General features: G+C 42.3%; 1 protein-coding gene across 1 annotated transcript; it reads left to right on the forward strand.

The window, feature by feature from the left end:
* The first annotated feature begins 1,654 nt into the window (after positions 1–1,654).
* On the forward strand, positions 1,655–21,501 carry hmgcra (3-hydroxy-3-methylglutaryl-CoA reductase a). The gene is made up of 20 exons (XM_038702603.1): positions 1,655–1,808; positions 3,245–3,421; positions 4,248–4,359; positions 4,475–4,562; positions 4,646–4,730; positions 5,441–5,546; positions 6,121–6,227; positions 6,313–6,432; positions 6,514–6,674; positions 9,269–9,522; positions 9,690–9,850; positions 11,654–11,848; positions 11,934–12,092; positions 12,377–12,534; positions 12,648–12,753; positions 12,830–13,000; positions 14,413–14,553; positions 14,645–14,803; positions 15,088–15,242; positions 20,281–21,501. The coding sequence occupies exons 2-20, from the start codon at positions 3,257–3,259 to the stop codon at positions 20,333–20,335; spliced, it is 2,658 nt and encodes an 885-aa protein (XP_038558531.1). The 5' UTR covers positions 1,655–1,808; positions 3,245–3,256; the 3' UTR covers positions 20,336–21,501.
* Positions 21,502–22,915: the final 1,414 nt, after the last annotated feature.

Consider the following 22,915-nt stretch of genomic DNA (forward strand, 5'->3'; position numbering starts at 1 on the left):
GACAATATTTATGTTTGGTTATATTGTATGATTTCATTGCATTTCGCTTGTCTTAATGTGTTTGGGCCTGTTTATCAATGGACGCTTGAAAGGCCTTAAAGTGAATGTGAGATGAATGTTTTAAGCTGTATGTCTTTTATTTTCCTGTAGTTTTCACGGGTGTCTGCTGACGAAGGAGAGAGCTGCGATAAAATAAATCTTCAAAAGACATCTGTATGATGCGTGGCCATTATATCTTGGGACCAGTGTAGCTACAATGAAGTTTTATGTTTATAACTTGACACGCTTACATGCATGCTACTTGTCCAGAGTCTGTTACCATAAAAGCATGTGACTATGAGAGGAATTCTGAAACAGGTAGACTGGAGAAAAAGGATGGCCATCATCACAAAGTTTACAATACTTGTCTAGAGAAATATATCCATGCAGGAATTGGAGCTCGTATAATGTTGCTGAAAAACATTGATGTGTCTGATGGGCTTGTAAACGGCCCTTTTGGAACTATTGTTAACATGGTGGGTTACTGTCAACAGAATGAGGACAATGATGACGATTTTCCTACTTCCATTCATGTGGCATTTGATGACCCCAAGGTTGGCCAAATCAAAGATCAAAAACATTGATAAAGTTAAAGTTACCAATAATGAGGCTTACACAGACAATATCCAATACAGTTGGCATGCACTGTCCACAAAGTACGAGGCTTAACCATTGACAAAGCTGTTGTTTCTTTCAAGAAGATTTTTCCTCTGCACAAGCATATGCAGTGGCTTAACTATTACAGACTTTAAGGAATCTGCCATTTATTGTAATGCAAAAGTAGCAGAAGTCATTTGTCATTTACACATGCACGCACACATCTGTGCAACCCGCTCTGCCACCTGAGCCACAGGTGGCAGAGCGGGTTGCCTGTTAATTGGAAGGTCGGCGGTTCAATCTCCAGCTCCTCCAGGCTGTGTGTTGAGGGTTGGGTGGTGCGCCTGGTGGCTGTTCCACCAGTGTATGAATGTTAGTTTCTGTTTGAGCACTTAGGCTAGGTGCTTTGAGTGGTCAAAAACACTAGTAAGGTGCTATATGTTAAAAATAAATGATGTAGAAATATTTTGTCAATGTTATAAGGTAGCTGGTTACAGTAAACAATCTCTGAAAGTCATCTTCTCCACCCAATCTTTTTTCATTATTCAGGAAAATGTTAAAATGCCCAGAAATGTTAAAACATTTGGAAATGACTTTTGCGGATTAACCGTTACCAACTGAAGTAGCTAGAAGGATACACAGTTAAGGAGCAAGGTACACCACGTGCACTGCTGAGGGTTTAACTGTGCATAAACTTGCCAAAGAAACACAAGTTTGTCACGGTCAGCCATGTTTATCGTTTACAAATTTCCCACTTCCCAGCGGTCTGGAACGCGGTGTAAGTCAAACATCTGCAAGTTGACATGACAAAAGAGCAACAGAAGAAAGCAGCAGAACAACTGCTTGGAAGCTGCAGTAAAGCAGGGTCACGCCACTGATGTGTGCACAGCGTCCATACTCTTAACCATCCGAGCTCGCGCCTGCGGTGGTGAGATTAGGCGTCCTCACTCTGGCCATGCCCCATTACTGCTGTCGCCTAGGAAACGGGGCGTGGAAAAAGTGTCGGCGAAGCAGGTGACCGACGTGATTGGCTGAAGCATCGGGTGATGCAGCAGCATGCCATCGTTCCATCGGCTCTCAGTGAGCAGCGGGGAAGCTGTCTTTCACACCGGGAGGCCAGACTGTGCTTACCAGCCAAGCTCACTCACAAGTAGCTCTCGTAGCCTCTCAAGGTAAGTCACTCTGCCGTTCTTCTGTTGTGAGTTAGGGTCACGCTTAGTGGTGATTAATGCACGCCTCGGTGGGCCTGCTTCAGAAACAGACACACAGGAGAGGAAGACAAATAAGCCCGGACAAACGTGTGTTGATATTTAAATATTATGGGCATTTATTTATAAAGAAGTATTCCCCACAGAGTACTTTCAGTGGTCAGTTGTAGGTCTATATTACTTTATTAAAAAGCAACGGGGGACTTGAACTAAGTAGCCTAACTTACATTGAAGTCCAAATTTGAGGCTAACGTTACTTTACTTATTTTCTTTTTATGCCACTTCCTTCTTCTAATTAACATCTCAGAGTTGGGTGTTGTACTTTTTAATCTGTCGGCTTTACTAGTTTACTTTACAAATTAAGCTTTTTACACGAAACATATGAAGAGTTTGCAAAATATGATGTTTTGTTTAAATTAAAATACCCAACAGTTTAAATACAAGAACAGCTGAAACCATTAGTGGGTTGACAGAAAATGAATTGACAAGTCATTTTTCATGCAAAAACATTTCATGGTTCCAGCTTCACAAATTCAATTAATTCACGAAGATATGCTGCTTTTCCTTTGAATTATTTGAATGAATTGAATGTAGTGTTATTTATGTTGCAATATGAAGGTGTCCCTTTGGGCTCTGGGTCACTGTGTTGGCCTCTCACTATTTTTCTGAATTTTAACAATCATTCGATTTTATGGAGAAGATAATCAACAGATGAATTCATGATGAAAATAATCATTAGTTGCGGTCCGATACAAAAATCCTGCTTTTACATGAATGGATGAGTAATAATAGTCTCATGGTATAATATAGTATAACAGTCACAGGGAACATTTTCTGGATTGAGTACTTTTACTTTTAACACTTAAAGTACATTTTCCTGATTATACTTTTACATAAATAACATTTTTAACGCAGTACTTTGTAATAGAGTTCTTTTACAGTGTGGCATTAATGAACGAATGAATTTTATTATTTTATTTTATTAGTGCTTTTACCTAAGTAAAGCATCTGAATACTTTGTCCACCATGTACAAAGTAATAAAGTTAATAGTCATTAAATGTACAAATTAAGTATTCTACTTCATTCTTCTGACTTTAATTGCTGATTCAAATGATGCCATTTGTAAACAGTTTTCTAAAATAATTTCTCAAAGCGTTTAGATTTAGCTTCCTGTTATTCCTTCAATCATATTCATGTTGGAAATGGATTTGGTCAGTCCATGGTCTGAACACCTCAAAGACAGAGAAATCTAAGATTGTCTCTGTGGTTGTATTTCCTGTGATCATGACCTGTGCACATTGTCAAAGCTTTCGTTATCCACATTGTTCCTCCAATGACATCCCTGTTATGTAAAGGTGCTTCTCCCAGCTTACATTACTCTACTTGTGTTATTTGGTAGCTCTGTTTCACCATGCTGACCCGTCTGTTCCGTATGCATGGCCTCCTGGTGGCCTCCCACCCCTGGGAGGTGATCGTTGGCACCGTCACCCTAACCATCTGTATGATGTCCATGAACATGTTCACTGGCAATGACCAGATCTGTGGCTGGAACTTTGACTGCCCCAAAACAGAGGAGGTGAGTGACACAAGATGATCAGAATGTTGAAGAAATATTGGGAGCCAGGTTCAGATGTGAAGAAGTTTCGGAGACTGATGCCAACACTACGGAAGCCCTAAGTGGCCATCGATCCAAACATTGTTTTACTCCGTTTTCCATGATAAGGGGATCATTACCTCGTGATCTCGGTCACACTGTAAAGTAGTCGGAAATTATCCTAAAGAAATCAACGGCTGAGCCCTGTATTCAGCTGTGGTTTGTTATCTTGAGATCACAAGAAAATGATCCCCTTATCACAGGAAAATGGAGAAAAATAAATATTTGAGTGGATGGCCACTTTGGGCCTCCGTACAACACCAGATCTGAAGGATAACATCTTTTGGTCCCTTTCATGTTTCTGTCTTCCCCCTTGTGCCTGTAGCATTTCCTAGTAGGTCATCTTTAGCTGGCCTTAACCTAGATCAAGAAATCTATCTGATGACTCCAATGCTACGTCATATTGGAATCTATTACTATCCATGAGTTGTACTCATGTACTCATTCATGTCATGAACAGCAATGTAAATATATACAGAGATATGTTCTCTAAGGACTTGGCAGTTATATGGGGGAAGATAGTCGATATATTTGGTACTCTCCCTCTTCCACATAGTCATAGACTCCCCAGAGTAATTAACTAAATTAAATTATATATATATATATATATATATATATATATATATATATATATATATAAAATATATATAATATATTAATACTTTAACTATTAATTAAAAAGCCCAACCCTAATTTCTATTCTTTTGTCTAACCTTGAATGAGGTCATATTTTCTTCTTTTTTTGCAGCAAATTTTGAGCAGTGACATCATCATCCTGACTATCACACGTTGCATTGCTATCGTCTATATTTACTTCCAGTTCCAGAACTTGAGACAACTGGGATCCAAATATATTTTAGGTAAAAGGCACGTACAGTGTGACTACGATGCTATGGGTCTATTGTCTGTAGAGGAAGTAGATCTGAACCAGCTAGCTAGATATAGCTAAAATGCACCTCATCGTCTCTCTTGCAGGCATTGCTGGTCTTTTCACCATATTCTCCAGCTTTGTATTCAGCACAGTGGTCATTCACTTCCTTGATAAAGAGCTCACAGGCCTCAAGTAAGGACACACTCTGAATACTATCCTTTCTGATCAGCACCTCTGTTAAAAACTCCAGTTGATTGTTCTGTTCTGATCTGCAGTGAGGCTTTGCCCTTCTTCCTGCTTCTCATCGACCTCTCTAAAGCGTGCGCTCTTGCCAAGTTCGCCTTAAGCTCCAGTTCTCAGGTAGGAAGAAAGATTCCACATGAAATTCAGCAGTGGCCTGATGGGTTTATTGTGTGCAGTGTTGGGCAGTAACGCGTTACTCAGTAACTGTAATGTTATCACTTTTGCCAGTAACTAGTAGTGTAAGGGATTACTATTTCCAAAACCAGCTGTTAAGAGAGGTGTTCTTTCCACAGCTGGAAGGATTGCCATTGTGTGTCAGTCTAAGATGCGTCCATTGTAACCTTTGTGCGACCAGCAAAAAGATTTCAACTGTGAATAATTTAGTTTAATTTATTGAAGCATCTGCTGAAGCAGCACAGCAATGTGAAATTTCTAGAAAGAAACTCCAGCTGCTACTGCCAGTGATGCATGGACTTGTAGAGAGAGAGAGAGCGGCGGTAAAAACACTGAATATTCTGCTTTGTTTAGGGGTTTAGTGAAAGTAAGATAGTAACATGACGTAACTAGTTACTTTTTAAAGGAGTAATAAGTAACTAGTAATTTATTACAATTTCTGAGTAACTTGCCCGACACTGATTGTGTGTGAAGATTCTCAGTCATCCGGGACCTAGGTATCCAAGGGTAAATCAAGGGCAGCTGAACGTGGTTGAAGATACTGTCGCCTTCTTCAGCTGAAGAAGCCCCTTGAATGACTCTTCAATCAAGTCCAGTTGCCTTTGATTTAACCCTCTTTGGATGAGTGGTATATTATTGTTCAACTTTTTCAGGAAGAAGTGAGGGACAACATTGCTCGGGGCATGGCAGTACTGGGACCTACCTTCACTCTGGACGCCCTGGTGGAGTGCTTAGTAATCGGAGTGGGAACCATGTCAGGTACTTGCTGACACATGGAATATAATTTTTTTATTTTTTCTAGTGCATCAAGCCACTGCACTTAGAATATTGAGCGGAGATCACGTTGGAGACAGGTTAGATCAACCATCACAGTTTACAGACACGTAGCAGTGTTCTGTCATTACATCATGACATCATTATTGGGTTACAGAGGTGACACAGGCCTTCAACCGGAGAGAACAATGAAACACTGTTTCAGCGTGCTGTTAAATTACTCTTTCTAAACTCTAGCTCTGATTAGAATTGCTTCATTGTGTCATAAACTACAGCTACTGTTACATTTAAGCAAAAAAAGTGATCATGGAGTTGGAGGAGAGAGAACAGAGCTTTGAACAAAGTGCTTGTTGGATTATCAAACAGCGTCTTAAAAAGTAGTTTGACTCCTTTGCAGATCACAGCCTGTTTCGCTGTTAGCTGACCAAGGGGAAATGAATGCCACCAAGAGTAGCACCTGTGTTTCTGATTTGGTCGTTTTGGTGATATCATGGCCCCTTCTTATTGGATCAGCGGTTTGTTCTTGTGAATGCCTGAGTATGTGTCTCGTATGTTTCAGGTGTGCGACAGTTGGAAATCATGTGCTGCTTTGGCTGCATGTCTGTCTTGGCCAACTACTTTGTGTTCATGACTTTCTTCCCTGCGTGTGTCTCATTGGTGCTGGAGGTAAGGCTGCAGTGTTTTGTTGGATGCGTGCATATGTGTGTGTGTATTGTCACTTGGACTGATCGTATTGTGTTTGCTCCTGTAGTTGTCGCGTGAGCGTCAGGAGGGCCATCCTATCTGGCAGCTGAGCCACTTCTCCAGAGTGATGGAGGAGGAGGAGGACAACAAACCCAACCCTGTGACGCAGAGAGTCAAAATGATCATGGTAACGCCTCTCTTTCTTCTGTATTTGCTTTTTTCTTTTCATTTGAACATGAGTGTGATTTCACCTCTCTGCTCTGTGCAGTCTCTGGGCCTGGTGATGGTTCACGCCCACAGCCGCTGGATCGCAGAGCCCTCGTCTTTCAACACCACAGTGGGCATCCCACAGGTCGGCATGGAGGTGGACCACCTCTCACCCAGGAGGATTGAGCCAGAGAAACCGCTGTGGTACTTCTACCTCACTAGGTGAGGCTAGTGATGTGCTTCCTTTTAACTACATGTTCATGTGATGGCCACCCTGCACTTCTGCATTAGTTGTGCATGTCCTCAATAGTGAAGGCTGTGCATCCACAAGATGCAATTAAGCTCAAGAACTGTGGCGACTGCAGGTTAGGATGTGAAGTAAGAAGACTTGTTAAGGGTAATCATCGAATGACAACAACAAAGTTATTTTATACTACAAGCATTTCTGAAGTTTCTAGCTCTTCAAAAAATGACATGGCTTCCAATGACTTTTTTTTATCCCCATTATCTTGACAGTTCAAATGAGTTACCTCGTCATCTTAAGATGAAGTCTGTCAAATTGATCACCAATACCAAGTGTTGTTACTGTATTAAAACTACACTTATGTCAACAACCAGTGGAGAAGCCAAGATGTTAACAAATAAAAAGCGACAGACATATTCTGTTCTTCCATTTCTCCTCTGAACAAAAAGCTGCATGGGGGGATTCACTTAGGCCAGACTGAGTTCTTCTGTAGGCTGTGACTTAAATGCTAACCAGCTGCTCATGTAAATGTGTGATGAAGTAATACCATGTCTAATTCCTCTCTCCCTTAGAAAAGTTGCAGGTCCAAATTTAATTACACTAGTTACTGCACTGTGGATTGTTTCGATCAGAGTGTGATTTTGCACTGTAGTTTTGCTTGCATACAAACAAGCTGTTGATAAGGATCCTAATTAAAGTGGCTACTGTCTGAAGTTAATAACCTGACGGTGGAAGGAATAACAGATTTGGAGTAATAATTACTATATGTATGGATACATGTACTGTATGTATGATTGCTTTTATTTTATATATGCTCATGTAGAGCCTAGCCATTTAGGCACTAGGCATCATCTACGTATTTATTTAATTTATTGACTGGGTCAGAATATAGCTAATATAATAAATATAGTGAAATAAACAGAAACAGAAAAACAAAACAGCCTACATTTTCTTAGACCTACTGTATAGACCACCACTGACCTGCAGACCACCACTGACCTGCAGACCACCACTGACCTGCAGACCACCACTGACCTGCAGTGACACTAGTGCTACGGACCTCAGAATCAGCTGCCGAGCCAATCTGCTGCTTCTCTCTCTCCTAAAATATCTTCAAATATCCATCTGATCAATGAATGGAAGGATATAACAATACAATAACATTAACAGGGACAGTATGACATTTAGTTTTCACGGAAAACAACATTCTATGCGGACTGATTATGTTTTAAAATAAGCTACTAGTGATATTAATGGGATTCACATTACCAACACTAGTGTTTCCATAGCAGACTAAAATATCCCCTTTCCTTTACCTCAAGTCAACTTTAAGTTCAGCAACTAACGGTCACTAACAACAACGTACAGTTTCACTCTGTATCACTACTACTAGAAGTTGTATAGGACCGATTCTGTCCCAAGCTTTTTCGTCCATATAAGTGCCGTCCGCTGTATTGAACTTGTTATTTTCTGATCAGGACTTAGCTAGAAATAAATGTTTATCTGTCTGTGATGCTGAGATAATTTTAGGTACCACTGTCTAATCAGGCCCCCTTTTTAAAGTAGTAACTAATCAAAGTTAATGTTTTATAAATCATTTACCGATGTTTCATAGATTAGTTACAAGGGATTAATAAGAAGTTGCCAGATGGTCAAAAATCCAGATGGTCAAAAATCCCATTGACTGATTGGATTCATCTTCATATCTAGCATAGCATGAAGAGAACATAAGTATGTATTAGGGCTGTCCGAGACTAAGAATTTACATAGTTGAATCAGAATTGTTGAGTCTTGCCTGTAGTCTGATTGTCGAATCGTGTGTGTGTGTGTGTGTGTGTGTGTGTGTGTGTGTGTAAAGCTGCAGAGCTGCAGTGTCTGTTTATCAGTCACTGTAACTTACACTGCACATTTACAGCTTAACTGAGGCTTATTGTTGGCCCTTTTCTCTCTGCTCTGATCACCTGCCATTCACCGGTCTTGTGCCGAATTGCGCATGCCCACCGACAATTGCATGCATGATGCGGTTTCTCACAGGTCTATTCCCAGTACTGTGGAAAACAGTAAAATATTCTTGTGTGGTTCATCAATGGTTATAAATGATTATGAACGTACAACCCCGGCACAGCTGGTGCTCTGTCTCTCTTCCTCTTCTATTCTACCACACACACACACACACACGTCCATAAAAGTACTGACCACCCCGTCTCTTAGGGTTAGGGTTACAACTTTAGATTTTTTTACGCACTTTAAAAAACTTAATCTTTCTTTTCATAGTTTTAAAAACACCATTATATGTAGGTATTTATATCATAATAGGCTGTATATTAACTTATTGGGAGAGGACCGGTAGTTCTGTGTAAAATCAGACATTGAGCACCATCATATAGCCAAAATGGCATGATCCTCTTTTCATAACGCCTCTGCAAAGATTGGACAGTCGAATCAGGCTCCTTCTATCGATGCATTGAATCTTGGACTGTTCGGGGTCACCCCTGGTAGGTATATTTAAGGGGGGACCAAAAGAAAAAACTTCTGAAATTAATAAGAGAACTTGTTTTCTCTTCCCCTGCAGGATGATAACCATGGACATAGAGCAGGTGATCTGTCTGGCTTTGGCCCTGCTGCTGGCTATCAAGTACATCTTCTTTGAGCAGGTTGAGATGGAGTCTACACTGTCACTGAAGAACCCCATCACTATGTCTCCCCCCACCCTGACCCCGCGGCGGCCCACTGAGACCTGCTGCAGGAAGGAGCCGTACGCTCCACAACCCCTCGTCACCGCCAGGAATGTGGCTGCCCCAGAACCCACCAACAAGACAGAGAGAGGTATGTCTGACGCTTGATTGATGCTTCTGTTATTCCTCAAATGTAAGTTGCTTTGGATAAAAGCATCTGCCACATGAGTAAATGTAATGGCATGTCTGTAATCAGTAATGCTGTTGCAGATGGACTTGTGTATCACTGTGGTATCCAACTTCACCTTGTTTCCCTAGATGAGGTTATCCGGCCCCTGTCTGCCCTTGCCGCAGATCCCCAGCCAAAGAGCTTTTTTGTCATAGGGGAGGAAGAGTTCAAGTCTGAGGTGGATCAGCCGAGCCTACCCCCAAAGTCCAGAGGCCTGGACGAATGTGTGGCCATCCTCAACAACCCTGATGTAAGACCTCACGCATAAACCCATAAAACCTCCCTTTCACAGCTGAAAAAGCTTCCCAGCTCCCTAAAGTACCTGTTTCAGTCATGGAGACTGCAAGGTTGGAAGTAGTTGTGTGATTTAACTACGCTGTAATGAGCTTAGTCACTCCACTCTCACTTTGAGGCTGAATCAATTAGAGCATGACGCCAATAGGAAAGAAACTTACTCTGTGTGGCCTCACATCCACTCAGCTCACCTTTTACACTTTCTCAGACAAGATATATTGGTGCATCACATGTAGGCTAAGGTTTCATTGCAAGAGAAGAAACAGTTCTCCCACACTTCTTCAAGTAAGACATGTAAGATAAGAATATTCCAAATAATAATAATGTTTGGACAGAGGTGAATTGTTTACATTATCAGAAGCAGGTACATTAAGCTGACTTACCGTACAACTCTGATTAATAGCCCGGGCTTTTATTTGCCCATATGGGACAGGCCTTTAATTCCTCTTGCACAACGCTGAAATAGGCTACTATGAAACAGTTTATTTATTTCAAATAGAATATTACTTGTATAAAAATGATCCAGTTATATCAAATAAACGTCATCCATGTGATCTAGCTCCGACAGACGGCTTATGGGCTTTTATTTTGAAGGCAGCAACGTAATATAAACAGCAACTGGGTGCAGGATGAGAGAAGTGTGGCAGAAGTTAGCAGACAGAGAGCGATGGACTTCACATGACAGGATTCACAACTTGGATTCATTTTTATGAAAAGCTGTTACCCTTACAGACTAAAGGAAGATAAATAATCAAGAACGGACACATTTGGACTGAACGAGCGCTTTAAAGGTTCCTCTTCATCTCTTGTACCATGCAGGTTCCACCAGTAAAAAGAATCAGACTTTGGGGCTCGTTGTTTTCGTTAAATGAACTGAACAATTGAATTGTGGAGAATCTAACCAATCTAACGATGTGTAGCACGTCCATGCTGACATATTGATCATATGTTAATAACTTAGAAGCAGCTAAAGCAGGTGACCGTGGGGGGTTTAAGAGGTTTTATACATCCAAAGAACTTCTATAAAAACCAGACCAGGCGTTTAATGTTGACCTGCGTTTATCTGTCAAAATGGGTTCCCACACCAGGCCAGTTGGGACTCGGCTATTAATTGAAGTTTTATGGTATCTGCAACTTCCGGCCATTCTAGTCAATGCTTGTGCTATCACCAGATGTGCCATATCGGATATGCAGCCGTGCAGACAACGGAACTAAACCACGTGGCAGAGAGCCGTTGCTGGTAGGCCTAGTAGAAGCCCAAAAAGGACAAATTAACAACAAGCCAACAAAGTGCTCCGCTCCTGATACGCTTCTAGTGGAAGTTGACCCCGGGCAGAGGACGGTACGCGGCACATCTGTCCCCTGTGGAAGTTCAAGGTTACACTTAAGTTAATGCATGTGCAGGCGACTACTTCACAATCACAGCCATTACAAATTCAGTACCGCAAAGATGTGAATCTAGACAACTTGAATGGTAGAAGATGTGTTGGTTCTAATATGAAATTGTATCCATAGCAACAAGCTGCACTGGCTTTACACATATATCTGTTGAACATACTAAGCAGTTTGTGATAATCTGTAATCTAGCTAATGTAAATAACAAGCAGTCTCTTTTGTCCAACATGAAACTTCTTCACTGATGTTCAGTAATTGTTTGAGGCTAAAGACACATGTATGCTAGGAGCTTTTATTGAGTGCATTCATTTTTAAGTAGAGTCACTCACCACTGGTCTGTGGCTGCATGATGTGTCTCCTGCAGCTGGGGCCTCGTTTCCTGAGCGATGCTGAGGTGATGCTGCTGGTCAACTCCAAACACATCCCTGCATACAAACTGGAGGCCATGATGGAGAGACCAGAGAGAGGAGTGGGTATACGAAGACAGATTATTTCTGCGAAGCTCCCTTCTCCTTCTGCACTCTCCTCCTTGCCATACGCCAACTACGACTACTCCAAGGTGAAGACGCAGATGCAACACGCAGGACAAACCCTGCAGCACTCTGCTTCCTGTTTTACAAAGTGTCAACATTTCTGTTTTCCAGGTTATGGGCTCCTGCTGTGAGAATGTGATTGGCTACATGCCTGTACCAGTGGGCGTGGCTGGACCGCTGCATCTGGATGGGAAGCAGTTCCAGGTTCCCATGGCAACCACGGAGGGCTGCTTGGTTGCCAGCACCAACCGTGGTTGTCGTGCAATCGCCGTGAGTGTCAGATGTGTTGTTTTCCAAAGATGCTGACAGGGTCTTAAAGGACAAGTCCCAGGGTGGACATGGAAATGACCTGTCTGTAGGTGTCCATTTCAAATGTTGCTTTAAATCTCATGTCAAAAAGCGATTGTAGGACCTGACTGAAAGTTGACCCATATTGCTTTTAAGTGGTATTTATATTATTGAGCCCTTTTCTATTTATTCAGAATTATCAGTAGTACTTTGGACATTCTTGTGAGCTGTATCTGACTTGTAGCCCTGTCCCCTTCGTGCTGTAGCTGGGAGGCGGAGCCAGCAGTCGCATCCTGGCTGACAGCATGACACGAGGACCCGTAGTGAGGCTGCCCTCTGCCTGCCAGGCTGCCGAGGTCAAGGCCTGGCTGGAGAGCACAGATGGTTTTCATGTCATCAAAGAGGCGTTTGACAACACCAGCAGGTAAAATACGAAACCTGACATGAACACAACTAGAATTCAAAGTAAGGGCTCGGTGTCCATTGTATGCCTAGACGTTTTGACCTCATGAAAGACAGTGTGGTTACTGTTGGCAGGTTTGCTCGACTCCAGAAGCTGCTGGTTTGTCTGGCTGGGAGAAATCTCTACATCCGCTTCCATTCCAAGACTGGAGATGCCATGGGGATGAATATGATCTCTAAGGTGACTTTTAGAATCTGTGTGTGTGTGTGTGTGTATACATCTCATGTATGCTGACTGAGACATGGTCTGCCTGCAGGGTACAGAGCAGGCTCTGAGCAGACTGCAGCACCATTTCCCAGAGCTGCAGGTGGTTGCTGTCAGTGGGAACTTCTGTACCGACAAGAAACCAGCTGCCATCAACTGGATTGAAGGCAGGGGCAAGTCTGCTGTCTGTGAGGCCACCATACCTGCTAAAGTGGTCAGAGAGGTAGGAAGAGCGAGGTGTAAGGTCTTTACTGGCATTAATCAGTTGTTCCATTCTTTAAACACGTGACATTGACATTATTGTGTTGGACAGATTTGTGCTGCGTTGTCCATGACACTAACCATTCAAGTCACAGACGGGCCCATTTACAATTTTTGCGAGTGAGAAAGGGAGCGAGAGGAGGTGCTGAGCGAAGATGCGCGCAGTGCAGTGCAGCGCTGCAATCAAATAAAATTTTAATATGTGGCGGTCAGCACTGATATTCTGGCGGGCCGCCACAAATAAATCAATGTGTGGGAAATACACATTTTACAAAGTTAGGATGCTTGTGTAATACATCTTTCCTATCTGAAGTTAGGATTTGCTTCTGCAGTACCAAATTGAGAAAAATCCTACCTAAACTTAAGACTTAAGATGGGAACATTTTGTAATACGGCCCCTGGTCGCTAACTGCAAACACACTGGCTTGCTCTATCTCTCTCTGCTTCCCTTACTTTCTACATCAGCAGTATGTTTTATAAACTCACCCAAAAGACCCAGAACCAATCTTTTTTCCATCTGTGAGTTAGCCCCCAGGGTATGCATACCTTGCACTTGTAAAATCTTGCTGTATTAAAAATACACTTATGTCAACAACCTAACCCTAACCCTTTTCCAAGAGAGCTGATTGGTCAGTAGGCAGAGCTTTTATAGTGTTGATCTCTTATCTCGAACATAACCTGCTCCCGAGGAAGTTAGCTATTCAGCATCAGTAACCATGGTGATGTACGCCGGTAAGAAGTGGACCACCATCATAAGACTGAAAACCCAGAGTTACACCTGATGTTTCCTCACTGACATACAGGCCACAGGAGACCATGAGGCAGCTGAGAGAGAGCAAAGCAGACTCAGCTGGCCGGCTTTGTAGGCTTAACAGCTCAGCGGCCCAGGTGAGCCAGCTCAGGAACAACCTGAACTCTGCTAGCTCCCTGCAAGGGGTGGAGAAAACACAAGCAGGCCAGGCAGAGCGGAGACACAGAGGGGTTGTCACAGTAGTGTGTTAAGAAGGAATAACCTTCAAAATTCTGGAATCTAGTTGGAAGTAATACAGTTTTTAGTGAATGTGACAGTGGGGGCCGGTTTCCTACAGTAGTTAATAGCAAAATAAATAATGATTGAAGTCACTGAAGACACTTTTTAGATGACCTTATTCATTTGTATTGTGTGAGTAAATAAAACTAAATTAAAAACAGGAAGTAACAGGAGAATTGTCCTTCATTAAATCCTTTGGTTTCACTAACACATCTGAGCAATGTTCCAAAAGCACAAAGAAGAAAGTAGTGAATCTCATTTCTTGTAATTTATATGAGTTCCTTTAGCTTTTAGTGTAAGTTCTACCCTCATGTTTATTCTGGTCACTCCTCCCTGTGCTGCAGGTTTTGAAAACAACGACAGAAGCTCTGGTGGAGGTGAACATCAGTAAGAACCTGGTGGGCTCAGCCATGGCAGGTAGCATCGGTGGATTTAACGCCCATGCAGCCAACCTTGTGGCTGCCATCTACATAGCCTGTGGACAGGTAAAGCAGTTCAAAAGAAATACAGTACTGTGCATACATTTATTTCACTGGTTTTTCTTTGTTCATATATGTGGCTGTGTGTGTCCACCAGGATCCAGCCCAGTCAGTGGGCAGCAGTAACTGCATCACCCTGATGGAAGCATCAGGACCAGCAGGGGAGGACCTGTACATCAGCTGCACCATGCCCTCTATAGAGCTGGGCACTGTAGGAGGAGGCACCAATCTGCCACCCCAGCAAGCCTGCCTCCAGGTACACACACACTTCAGGCAACTGCAGAAAAAAATGTTTCAAATGTGAAAGATGAATAGAAATTAATTTTGCATTTACACAAAGTTAATAAGTTGACCTGGTTCATGTCTTAAAATGTAGTTATAACATTTTTAGCATTTGTTCAGAATTCATGGTAAGATAAGAGCGTTAAATCTAAAAAGAAAAATGTAGATGTTATTACCTTCTGCATGATGGCTTGTTTTTAACAATAGATTTATCCCAGTCCCAAAGGGAAGTCATTGCTTTGTGTGTGTGTGCTGCAGATGCTGGGTGTGCAGGGAGCCAGTCAGGACTGTCCAGGGGAGAATGCCCGGCAGCTTGCCAGGGTGGTGTGTGCCACTGTGCTGGCTGGAGAGCTCTCGCTGATGGCTGCTCTGGCTGCTGGCCACCTGGTCAAGAGTCACATGACACACAACCGGTAAGAGCAACCCAACAGATTCACCATTTGCTGGTCTACATCAGGAAGTTCAGCATTTGCCAAAGACTAAAGAGTCATTAAACACACACAACAGTTTTTGAAGAAGAGTTCAGAATGACTTCTATCAACAAAGTGCTGTTTGTTAGCTCCCACATCTTTGTCCCAGTCATTGTTACCATCATACATGAAGTAACACCAAAGCTGATGCTTCATCTTTGCTTAAAATGAACTTTGTTGAATGGAACAAAAATGTGACGACGTTAGGGACAAGGCTGGTAATCTCCCTCCACCACTGTGTTTGGCACTGTGAGCACGTCAGTGCTAGCAGCATACACCCTTGGGGTCAATTTGCTTAACAAATGTTAAAATTTCGACCCCTCCATTTTCTTGTGTGGTTGGTCATTTCTTTCTATCCCACAATGCCTTTCACTCCCATAGAAAATGAATAGGATCAACCTTTGCTTCACCTGCATTCTGTGGGGCCTCCTCTGTGCACTCAAACCACCTGCTTATTATTTCTGTTTATTGAGCTCTCAGTTAGGGTTAGACAGTGGTAGAAGAAGTACTCCATTTTCATACCTAAGTAAAAGTACAGATACAAAACATGTTACTCAAGTAAAAGTAAAAAAGTACCTGGTTTTAAAAGTACTACACATTCAAATCTATTGATCTTAAAAAAATTCACTCCGGTTTGAATACAGCAGTGTGAGTTACAGTGAATCACAATAAGGAAAACTGCGTCGCAAGAGGACAAGTGGATATATTTCCGATACTGTGCGGGGATAATGGAGATTTTTCTCTGCTGTTGTGGTAGTCTTTCCTTCAGACCATCTGACAGGCACAGTTTGGGACTGTATGTTAGGATGAGACAAACCAAAACTAACTAAAAACACTTGTGATCAGGAGGAAATCTCACCACAAATCCACAGAGATGTTAACTTCAACACCTCTGATAAAGTGCAGCTCACAGTCCCCGACAGAGAAAGGTTGGCTTCAGTTTTTAGATGTTTCTATTGCAAAACTCTACCAGTTACGTTTCCTCTCGGTGTGGCTGCAACACAGTGCAAAAACAGAGCCAGTCACACCTGACACTGCAATGCTCTCACTACAATCCTCCCTCTGTAAGAAGCCTGAATGGAAACCTCTTCTAGAAAAACCCAGTGCTGGTTTGAACAGACCTCTGCACACTAACTCAGACCTCATGAAGTCTGATAAGACTGGGGGCCAATCTGCTGGGTCATTTGGTGGAGCAGCAACTGTTCCATCAGGGTCTGAGCTGCTTGGATCTGATGCTGGCTGTACATCTGTGGCTGTGCTCGATGAGGCTGGATGTGGATATATATCTACTAAAAAATAAGAATAAATAAAATGCTATTTATCTCTGACTTTATTATTTACTGAGATGTGCACCATATATTGCCCAATCTGCCCTGCTAATTAGCATTTTAATAGTCAATGTCACTCCACTGCTTTCCATCTTGTATTAGTCCAGAGTTGTAACTAAACCTTGACTGAGAGACAGACTGCAGCTGCACATTAACATTACTGTTACCTGCTGACATCAGACTTGGAGAGGAGAGAAGTTTACCTCCATTGAGGGATAGTCCCTCTTCATCCTCTCCGCGCACGGTCGGCTTTATCAATTTTGATTTTTTTTTCAATGCTGCTTCACTCAGGTGCGCTACATGCTTATTGCCAATGTAACGAGGTCTCCTGCAGAATGTAACGGAATAAAAAGTCTTTATTTTGCAACAACTGAAAATACTAAAGTACAGCACAGTAACAAAGTATTTGTACTTTGTTACTTTCCACCACTGGGTTAGGGCATTGACTCTGAACCCCAGAATACTTACTTGCAAGTCTAACGTTTGTTTTTACAGAGACCTGTTGTTGTTGTCTTTCGTTTTGTTTGTGTGCTGAAGACACCTCTACCAAAGTCACTTAATTTAGCTTAAACAACGGTTTTAGGACACTCTTTCTTATTACTGATTTTATTTAATTGACACTTTTAATCCGGTCCATTTATGTAAAAAAATCAGACGCCTGGATCATTGGCAAGAGCCATCTGATCGCTTAACCCGAAAACTGCGGTCTCATCTCGGCAGCAGATCCACTTGTTGGACCCATCGTGTGACAGCTAATAAATAGTTCGCTTCGAGAAGCAGGAAGAGGAGATTACATATGCTGGGACTACAAATGCCGCGGCTAAGGCGCCACATTACCACTCTGCAAACTGAAGCCCAATCTCCGTACCGGGTCCACTTGTTGAACCCATCCTGGTAAGTCTTGCTTCCTCGCTGCTAAATGGCCTACTCGATGTCCTGTCTGTGATACCCCCCTTACTACATTCATATCAACTGCGGGCTCTGGGTTGGAGCCCCTGCGTATAAGTGTCTGGTCCCTCCCGGCCCCCAGCTGAGATCACTTTAAACATTTTGCATTTTTAGCCCTGTACTGGTCTCGTTCTTATCTTTGTTCCCCAGCACCACCTCCATATTCCATGGCTCCACTCACTTCTCCATCCATTTGTGTCAGCTGCGCCCATCTGACTGCTAAGGTTGTAGAAGTGGAAAGAAGAATCTCCACGCTCTACCAAATCCATGAAGCCAAAAAAACTCCTGGATACCATCACTTTCGGTCCAGTACAGATGACCATAACTTGTGAGCCTGATGCCACTCCTCCTTGTCTTGCTGTTGTAACCGCTCCTCCAGTTTCTGATGTCCTCGCTCCCGGTCCTGCTGCTGATATACTCCCAGCAGCCACGATCACCGATGATCAGTTCACTCCTCCAGCAAATCCAGGGCGCTCTCCCAGCAGCACCGGCCACTCCCACCCCAACCACACTCGTCATTGGAGACTGAATTGTGAGGAACATTTGGAAAAAGTCTGAAGTCACTTTTTGGCTTTCCAGGTGCTAAAGTGTGCGATTTCCTGGAAAAGATCCCGACTATTCTGTCCATTTCCAACTAGTCCTCAGAACTGTTAAAAAAGGACTTTACCAAGCTCCTCAACTCCCTCAAGATCCCAGGTAAACGGCTCTTTATCTCCGGGCCCATCCCCCCACTCAGCGGCAGTGAGTCATGTCAGCCGCACACTCAGCCTCCACATCTGGCTACAGTTATCCTGTAGATCCCGCGACGTAGCATTTGTTGACAACTTTAACCTATTCTGGAAACTCCCATCTTTCTTCCACCAGGATGGCATTCAACCCAATGGCTTAGGCTCACGCATTTTAACTGACAATGTGTTTAATACTGTCTGGAACTCTCCCTCACCCTGATCATCCACCGTCGCATGTCCACTCTTGATCACCTCCCATCTCAACCTCCAAACACCTCTCCTCCAATCCAATCCCACTAGCTCCCCGCCGTGGCCAGGAGGCCCTACCACAACAACATTAGCCATAGACCCTAACCACCGCCACAACATACCTGTTGTGATGAGCAGTAGAGCCCACAAAGTGAATCCTGCTCACGACGTAAATTCATTAAACCTGATACTTATCCCCTACCAACCACGGTTGATCTTGGGACCTATCACCAACACACTTGCCCAAAAGGATTCAGGTGACTGTGATTTAATAGGGGTGATTCCACCCCTATTAAAATGGCACTGATGAATACACAGTCACTCGAACCTTTATCGCATGGTCTGGACTTTTTATTTTTAACTGAAACTTTGCTTAATGTTGGTGAACGAAGCCCCCTTCTTGAACTCTCAACCAGTGATTGTAACTTTTTTTAGCTCTCCCAGTACCACAGGCAAGTGTGGTGGCATAGCAACGGTCTTTAGGACTCTCTTTAAATGCAGACTTTTGGCGGTAGATAATTATACAAGTTTTGAGGTACATGTATACAAGGTTTAGCTGGCCCGCCCATTGATTTGTGCCCTCATGTACAGACCCACTAAGTATAATAAGGACTTTATCCATGAATTTGTTTCTATCATTGCTTATGCCCAGCACTGATATTATTTTAATACTTGGTGATTTTAACATTCATGTCTGCTGCCCATCAAAGCCTATGATTAGTCAGTTTCTCGAACTTGTGGACTCTTTTAATCTGACTCAGTCTGTTACTGGCCCTACACATGAACATGGCCACACACTCGATCTTGTTTTATCATTAGGGTTTCCTCTCCTCAATGTTGAGTTGAATGATACCTGTCTATCTGATCACAAACCGATAATTTTTAATGCATCACTCTCCGGCCCACCTCCTACAGCTAACTCACCAGATCGCTATACCCGGGCACCATACCACTGCTAGGCAATTTTCTGATGCCTTCATAGCATCTCCTTATACCAGGTTTGCAGAGACAAACTCCTCCTCCTTGAGCACAGAAGAGCCAGCCACACTACTTAATAACACTTTCACAGATATTCATGCCATTGCCCCGCTTAAAATTAAGCGACCAAAGGTTAAAACACAACCATGGCTAAATAGTGAGACTCATGCCCTGAGACAAGAGTGCAGGAAAGCAGAGAGAAGGTGGAAAAAAGATAAGCCGCAGGTATCCTATGAAATATTGAGGCACCGCCTAGCCTCATACCAACGTTTGGTCAAAACATCCAAAGTTTAAATGCACACAGCCCCAAAACCTTGTTTAGTGTAATAAACACTGAACTAGTCCATGATACGGTGGTCCCAGATGCTACTTCTGACAATGCCGAACAATTTCTGAGCTTCTTTATAAACAAGGTTGACATTATTAGATCCTCCATCTCTCCTACTAATTATGACCCACCTGAGCTGGCTTCTCTCAGTTGCTTTGATGTATGCTCCCTTTTTATCCCTTTTTTGTTTTAATTGTATAACTTTGTGCAGCACTTTGTTCAACAGTGGTTGTTTTTAAATGTGCTTTATAAATAAGCTGACTTGACTATATAAAACATTTTAATTCAATTTTACATTTAGTATAGTCTAATGACACAGTATAATCTAATTACACTTTTATAAAAAAAAAAAATCAAAAAACCAGTATAAGCAGTGTGCATATAAAGCGTGATGGAATCTGATATAACTGTTGTGTGTGCAGATCCAAGGTGAACCTACAGGAGACTCCAGGAACATGCACACAGAAAGCCTCCTGAGAGCAGCTCAGCCTCCTTCAGCTAGCCCAGGTCACTGTGCAGGGCAGAACCCAGGGGCAAGATGGCCAATCAAAAGGACTAATCATTCATCAATGAAAACAGACCTCAGACATCTTCAAGTGCTCTCAAAGAGACGCAGCTGGATATGAAAAGGATCCTTACACGCTAATCAGACTACTCTGATGGAGTATAGACATTTTCTGTATCTGTTTGTATTTCATGGTTTTTATGGAGCTGGCTAGGTACAGTTAATTGCTGCTTGCTTATTTTATTTCCACATTTAAGAATGCTATCAGGTTTTTGGGAAACATAAAACACGTCTGCTGAAGCTGTTGCCAAATACAGCATGGTGAACACAGAAACAACCCTAACCTAACAGGTGAATGTTGGTGGTTGTTGAAATTCCGAATAGTCATTAAATTATAAAGAAAATTGTTTATGCAACTATCGTTTTGTCTTGACTCTACTACCACAATGTCCCCTTCATCAGTAGAGTGGTCCGGACCGCGAGTTACCAGCTTTACTCTCTCCAAACATACTGTGGAGATGTGTTACCAGCTACAAGCCAGGCTAAATTAATCTAAGAAACCAGTGCACTCCTGACCACAGTCTGGGGACAAACATCTAGAAAAGGTAAGACAGGTAAAGCTAGCAGAACACAAGTCTATGAACAGGTAAGAAAAGCCTAACTAACCCTAAATAAAAAAAGGCTTCAGATGCTGACGGGACTAGGCAACAAATCATTAGCCCATTCATGATGAGTTCTACTGTATAATTACCATAAAGAAACAAAAGGTATGGCTCATCTGACCACTACCAAAGGACATGGCTGGCTGGAAGTCATGCTGGAAGGGCTGCCCATTGACTACAGAAGTGATGTGTGTTGAATGTGTGGAAACAAAGTGCAGGGAGTTGACATTTGCATGTGTCAGGTACTGTAATCCATCACATGGTGTCTGCTTTTAATCAAGACAAAGTTCTGTTTACACTGTGTGGTGATGCAGTGACAGACTTTTCAAACCAGTCTGCATTTTAAACTGCATTAGCATGCACCATTGGTGCTTTAAAATGTAATGTGGTTTCAGTCATAACAAGTTTTCCTGTTCCAGCCGATGACAAATATTTTGGATATATTTTGTAATAAATACAAAAGGACTTTACAATGACAGATGTTTTGCTTAATGCTTCGAAATGCATTCCACATGAGCTGGATTATGGAATTTACAATAGCCTGACAGTGAATGCACCATAGCCCTTGACACTGAAGAGCTACGGTTCACGTCATTCGCCAGTTGATCCGTCCCTTAACTCAGATCAGATTGTATCTGACCTGTGAAGCTCCCACTAGTTGCTGTAAACTGCATGCAGCAGCTGCACGTGGCACGGTTCATAGATTATTGATACATCTGAAAATTGCCAGCAGGTTCACTGTTGGCCATATAAAATGCCCTGTCTTGTAAGGGGCTTAAAATCAATCTATTAATGTATTATTACTACACATTGATACATAATACTAAATTATTCATTTATTAATTTAGTTTATATTGTGCTAACATGGTGCATCATTTTTGCATTGTCAATTTATATTCCCAAATAAATACAAATATTCTTAAATGTATTATTGCATAGTCAAATTAACACAAAGTAATTACTAAGACACACTGTGCACAGAGAGTGATAGACGGGGCTAATTTGGGCCCCACAGTTTGGTCCCTGTCATGGGTCTTGTTCCTATAGTTTAAACAACTTCCATTAGTTATGTTCACTTTTACTTTTAAAATAGGATTGTAACTCCTTTCACTACATGTGCATAAACATTTGTCAGACAGTAAATTATCATTGTATGGTAATGACTTCAGTCGGCATCAATACTGGACCCACTGCAAAACCGAGAACCAATTAAAAATGTTCATTAAATTGAAAACCCTTTAATATGCTTTGGACAATGGTCAGCAGAAATGCAACGCTTGAAGACTGTTTTTCATATATTGCATATAACTATTAGTAGTGAATGGGATAAAACCCACAAACCACAGTCAATTTCAGCAAGCATTAAGATCGTCAATATTGGTGTTTGAAAGTTGCAGGTGCCTTGATCTCCGGTCAGGGACAGCTTTAGAACAGATCAATCTAATCAATGAATGACAGTTGTAGGTTAGTTAAAGGTTCACTTCTGATGAGATTACACAGAATTAACTTTCTCTGTATTCCCCGCCTCCTGTCCAGTGGATCTCCTCAACAGAGCTCAGTCAGAAATCCTCCACTGATCTCTTACTGCGTGACCCTCACCAGAGAAGCTGCCAGCCAATCAGAAGAGGGCCCAACACATCTCACCAGTTGTGAGTGCACTGATTGGTCAAACCCTGGTAGGACGGCTGCAGGGCAGATTCCTGAATCCTGTCAGTGTGAGCTGGTCTGACGTAAAAGAGCAGGCAGGGGTTGACAGACATTCTCCATTGTCGTCTAACACTAAAGGGACATGAATGTCGTACTTTGTGAGTTACTGAAATTAATGGTGTAAGTAATGTGTGAGAAAAGTGAACAGTATGGAACAAAAACGCATCTGACTCTAGAATTCTA

The sequence above is a fragment of the Micropterus salmoides genome, unplaced genomic scaffold (genome assembly GCF_014851395.1).
Source record: "Micropterus salmoides isolate LMB-PRFRI ecotype aquatic unplaced genomic scaffold, ASM1485139v1 Ms_hic_scaffold_7, whole genome shotgun sequence".
In the NCBI taxonomy this organism is placed as follows: domain Eukaryota; kingdom Metazoa; phylum Chordata; class Actinopteri; order Centrarchiformes; family Centrarchidae; genus Micropterus; species Micropterus salmoides.

Excerpts from the sequence above, each read along its gene's own strand:
- hmgcra (XM_038702603.1), top strand. The coding sequence starts at position 3,257 with ATGCTGACCCGTCTGTTCCGTATGCATGGCCTCCTGGTGGCCTCCCAC. Across the intron at positions 6,675-9,268 it reads TGGTACTTCTACCTCACTAG|GATGATAACCATGGACATAG; the intron begins GTGAGGCTAGTG and ends CTTCCCCTGCAG. Across the intron at positions 12,093-12,376 it reads GTGGTTGTCGTGCAATCGCC|CTGGGAGGCGGAGCCAGCAG; the intron begins GTGAGTGTCAGA and ends TTCGTGCTGTAG.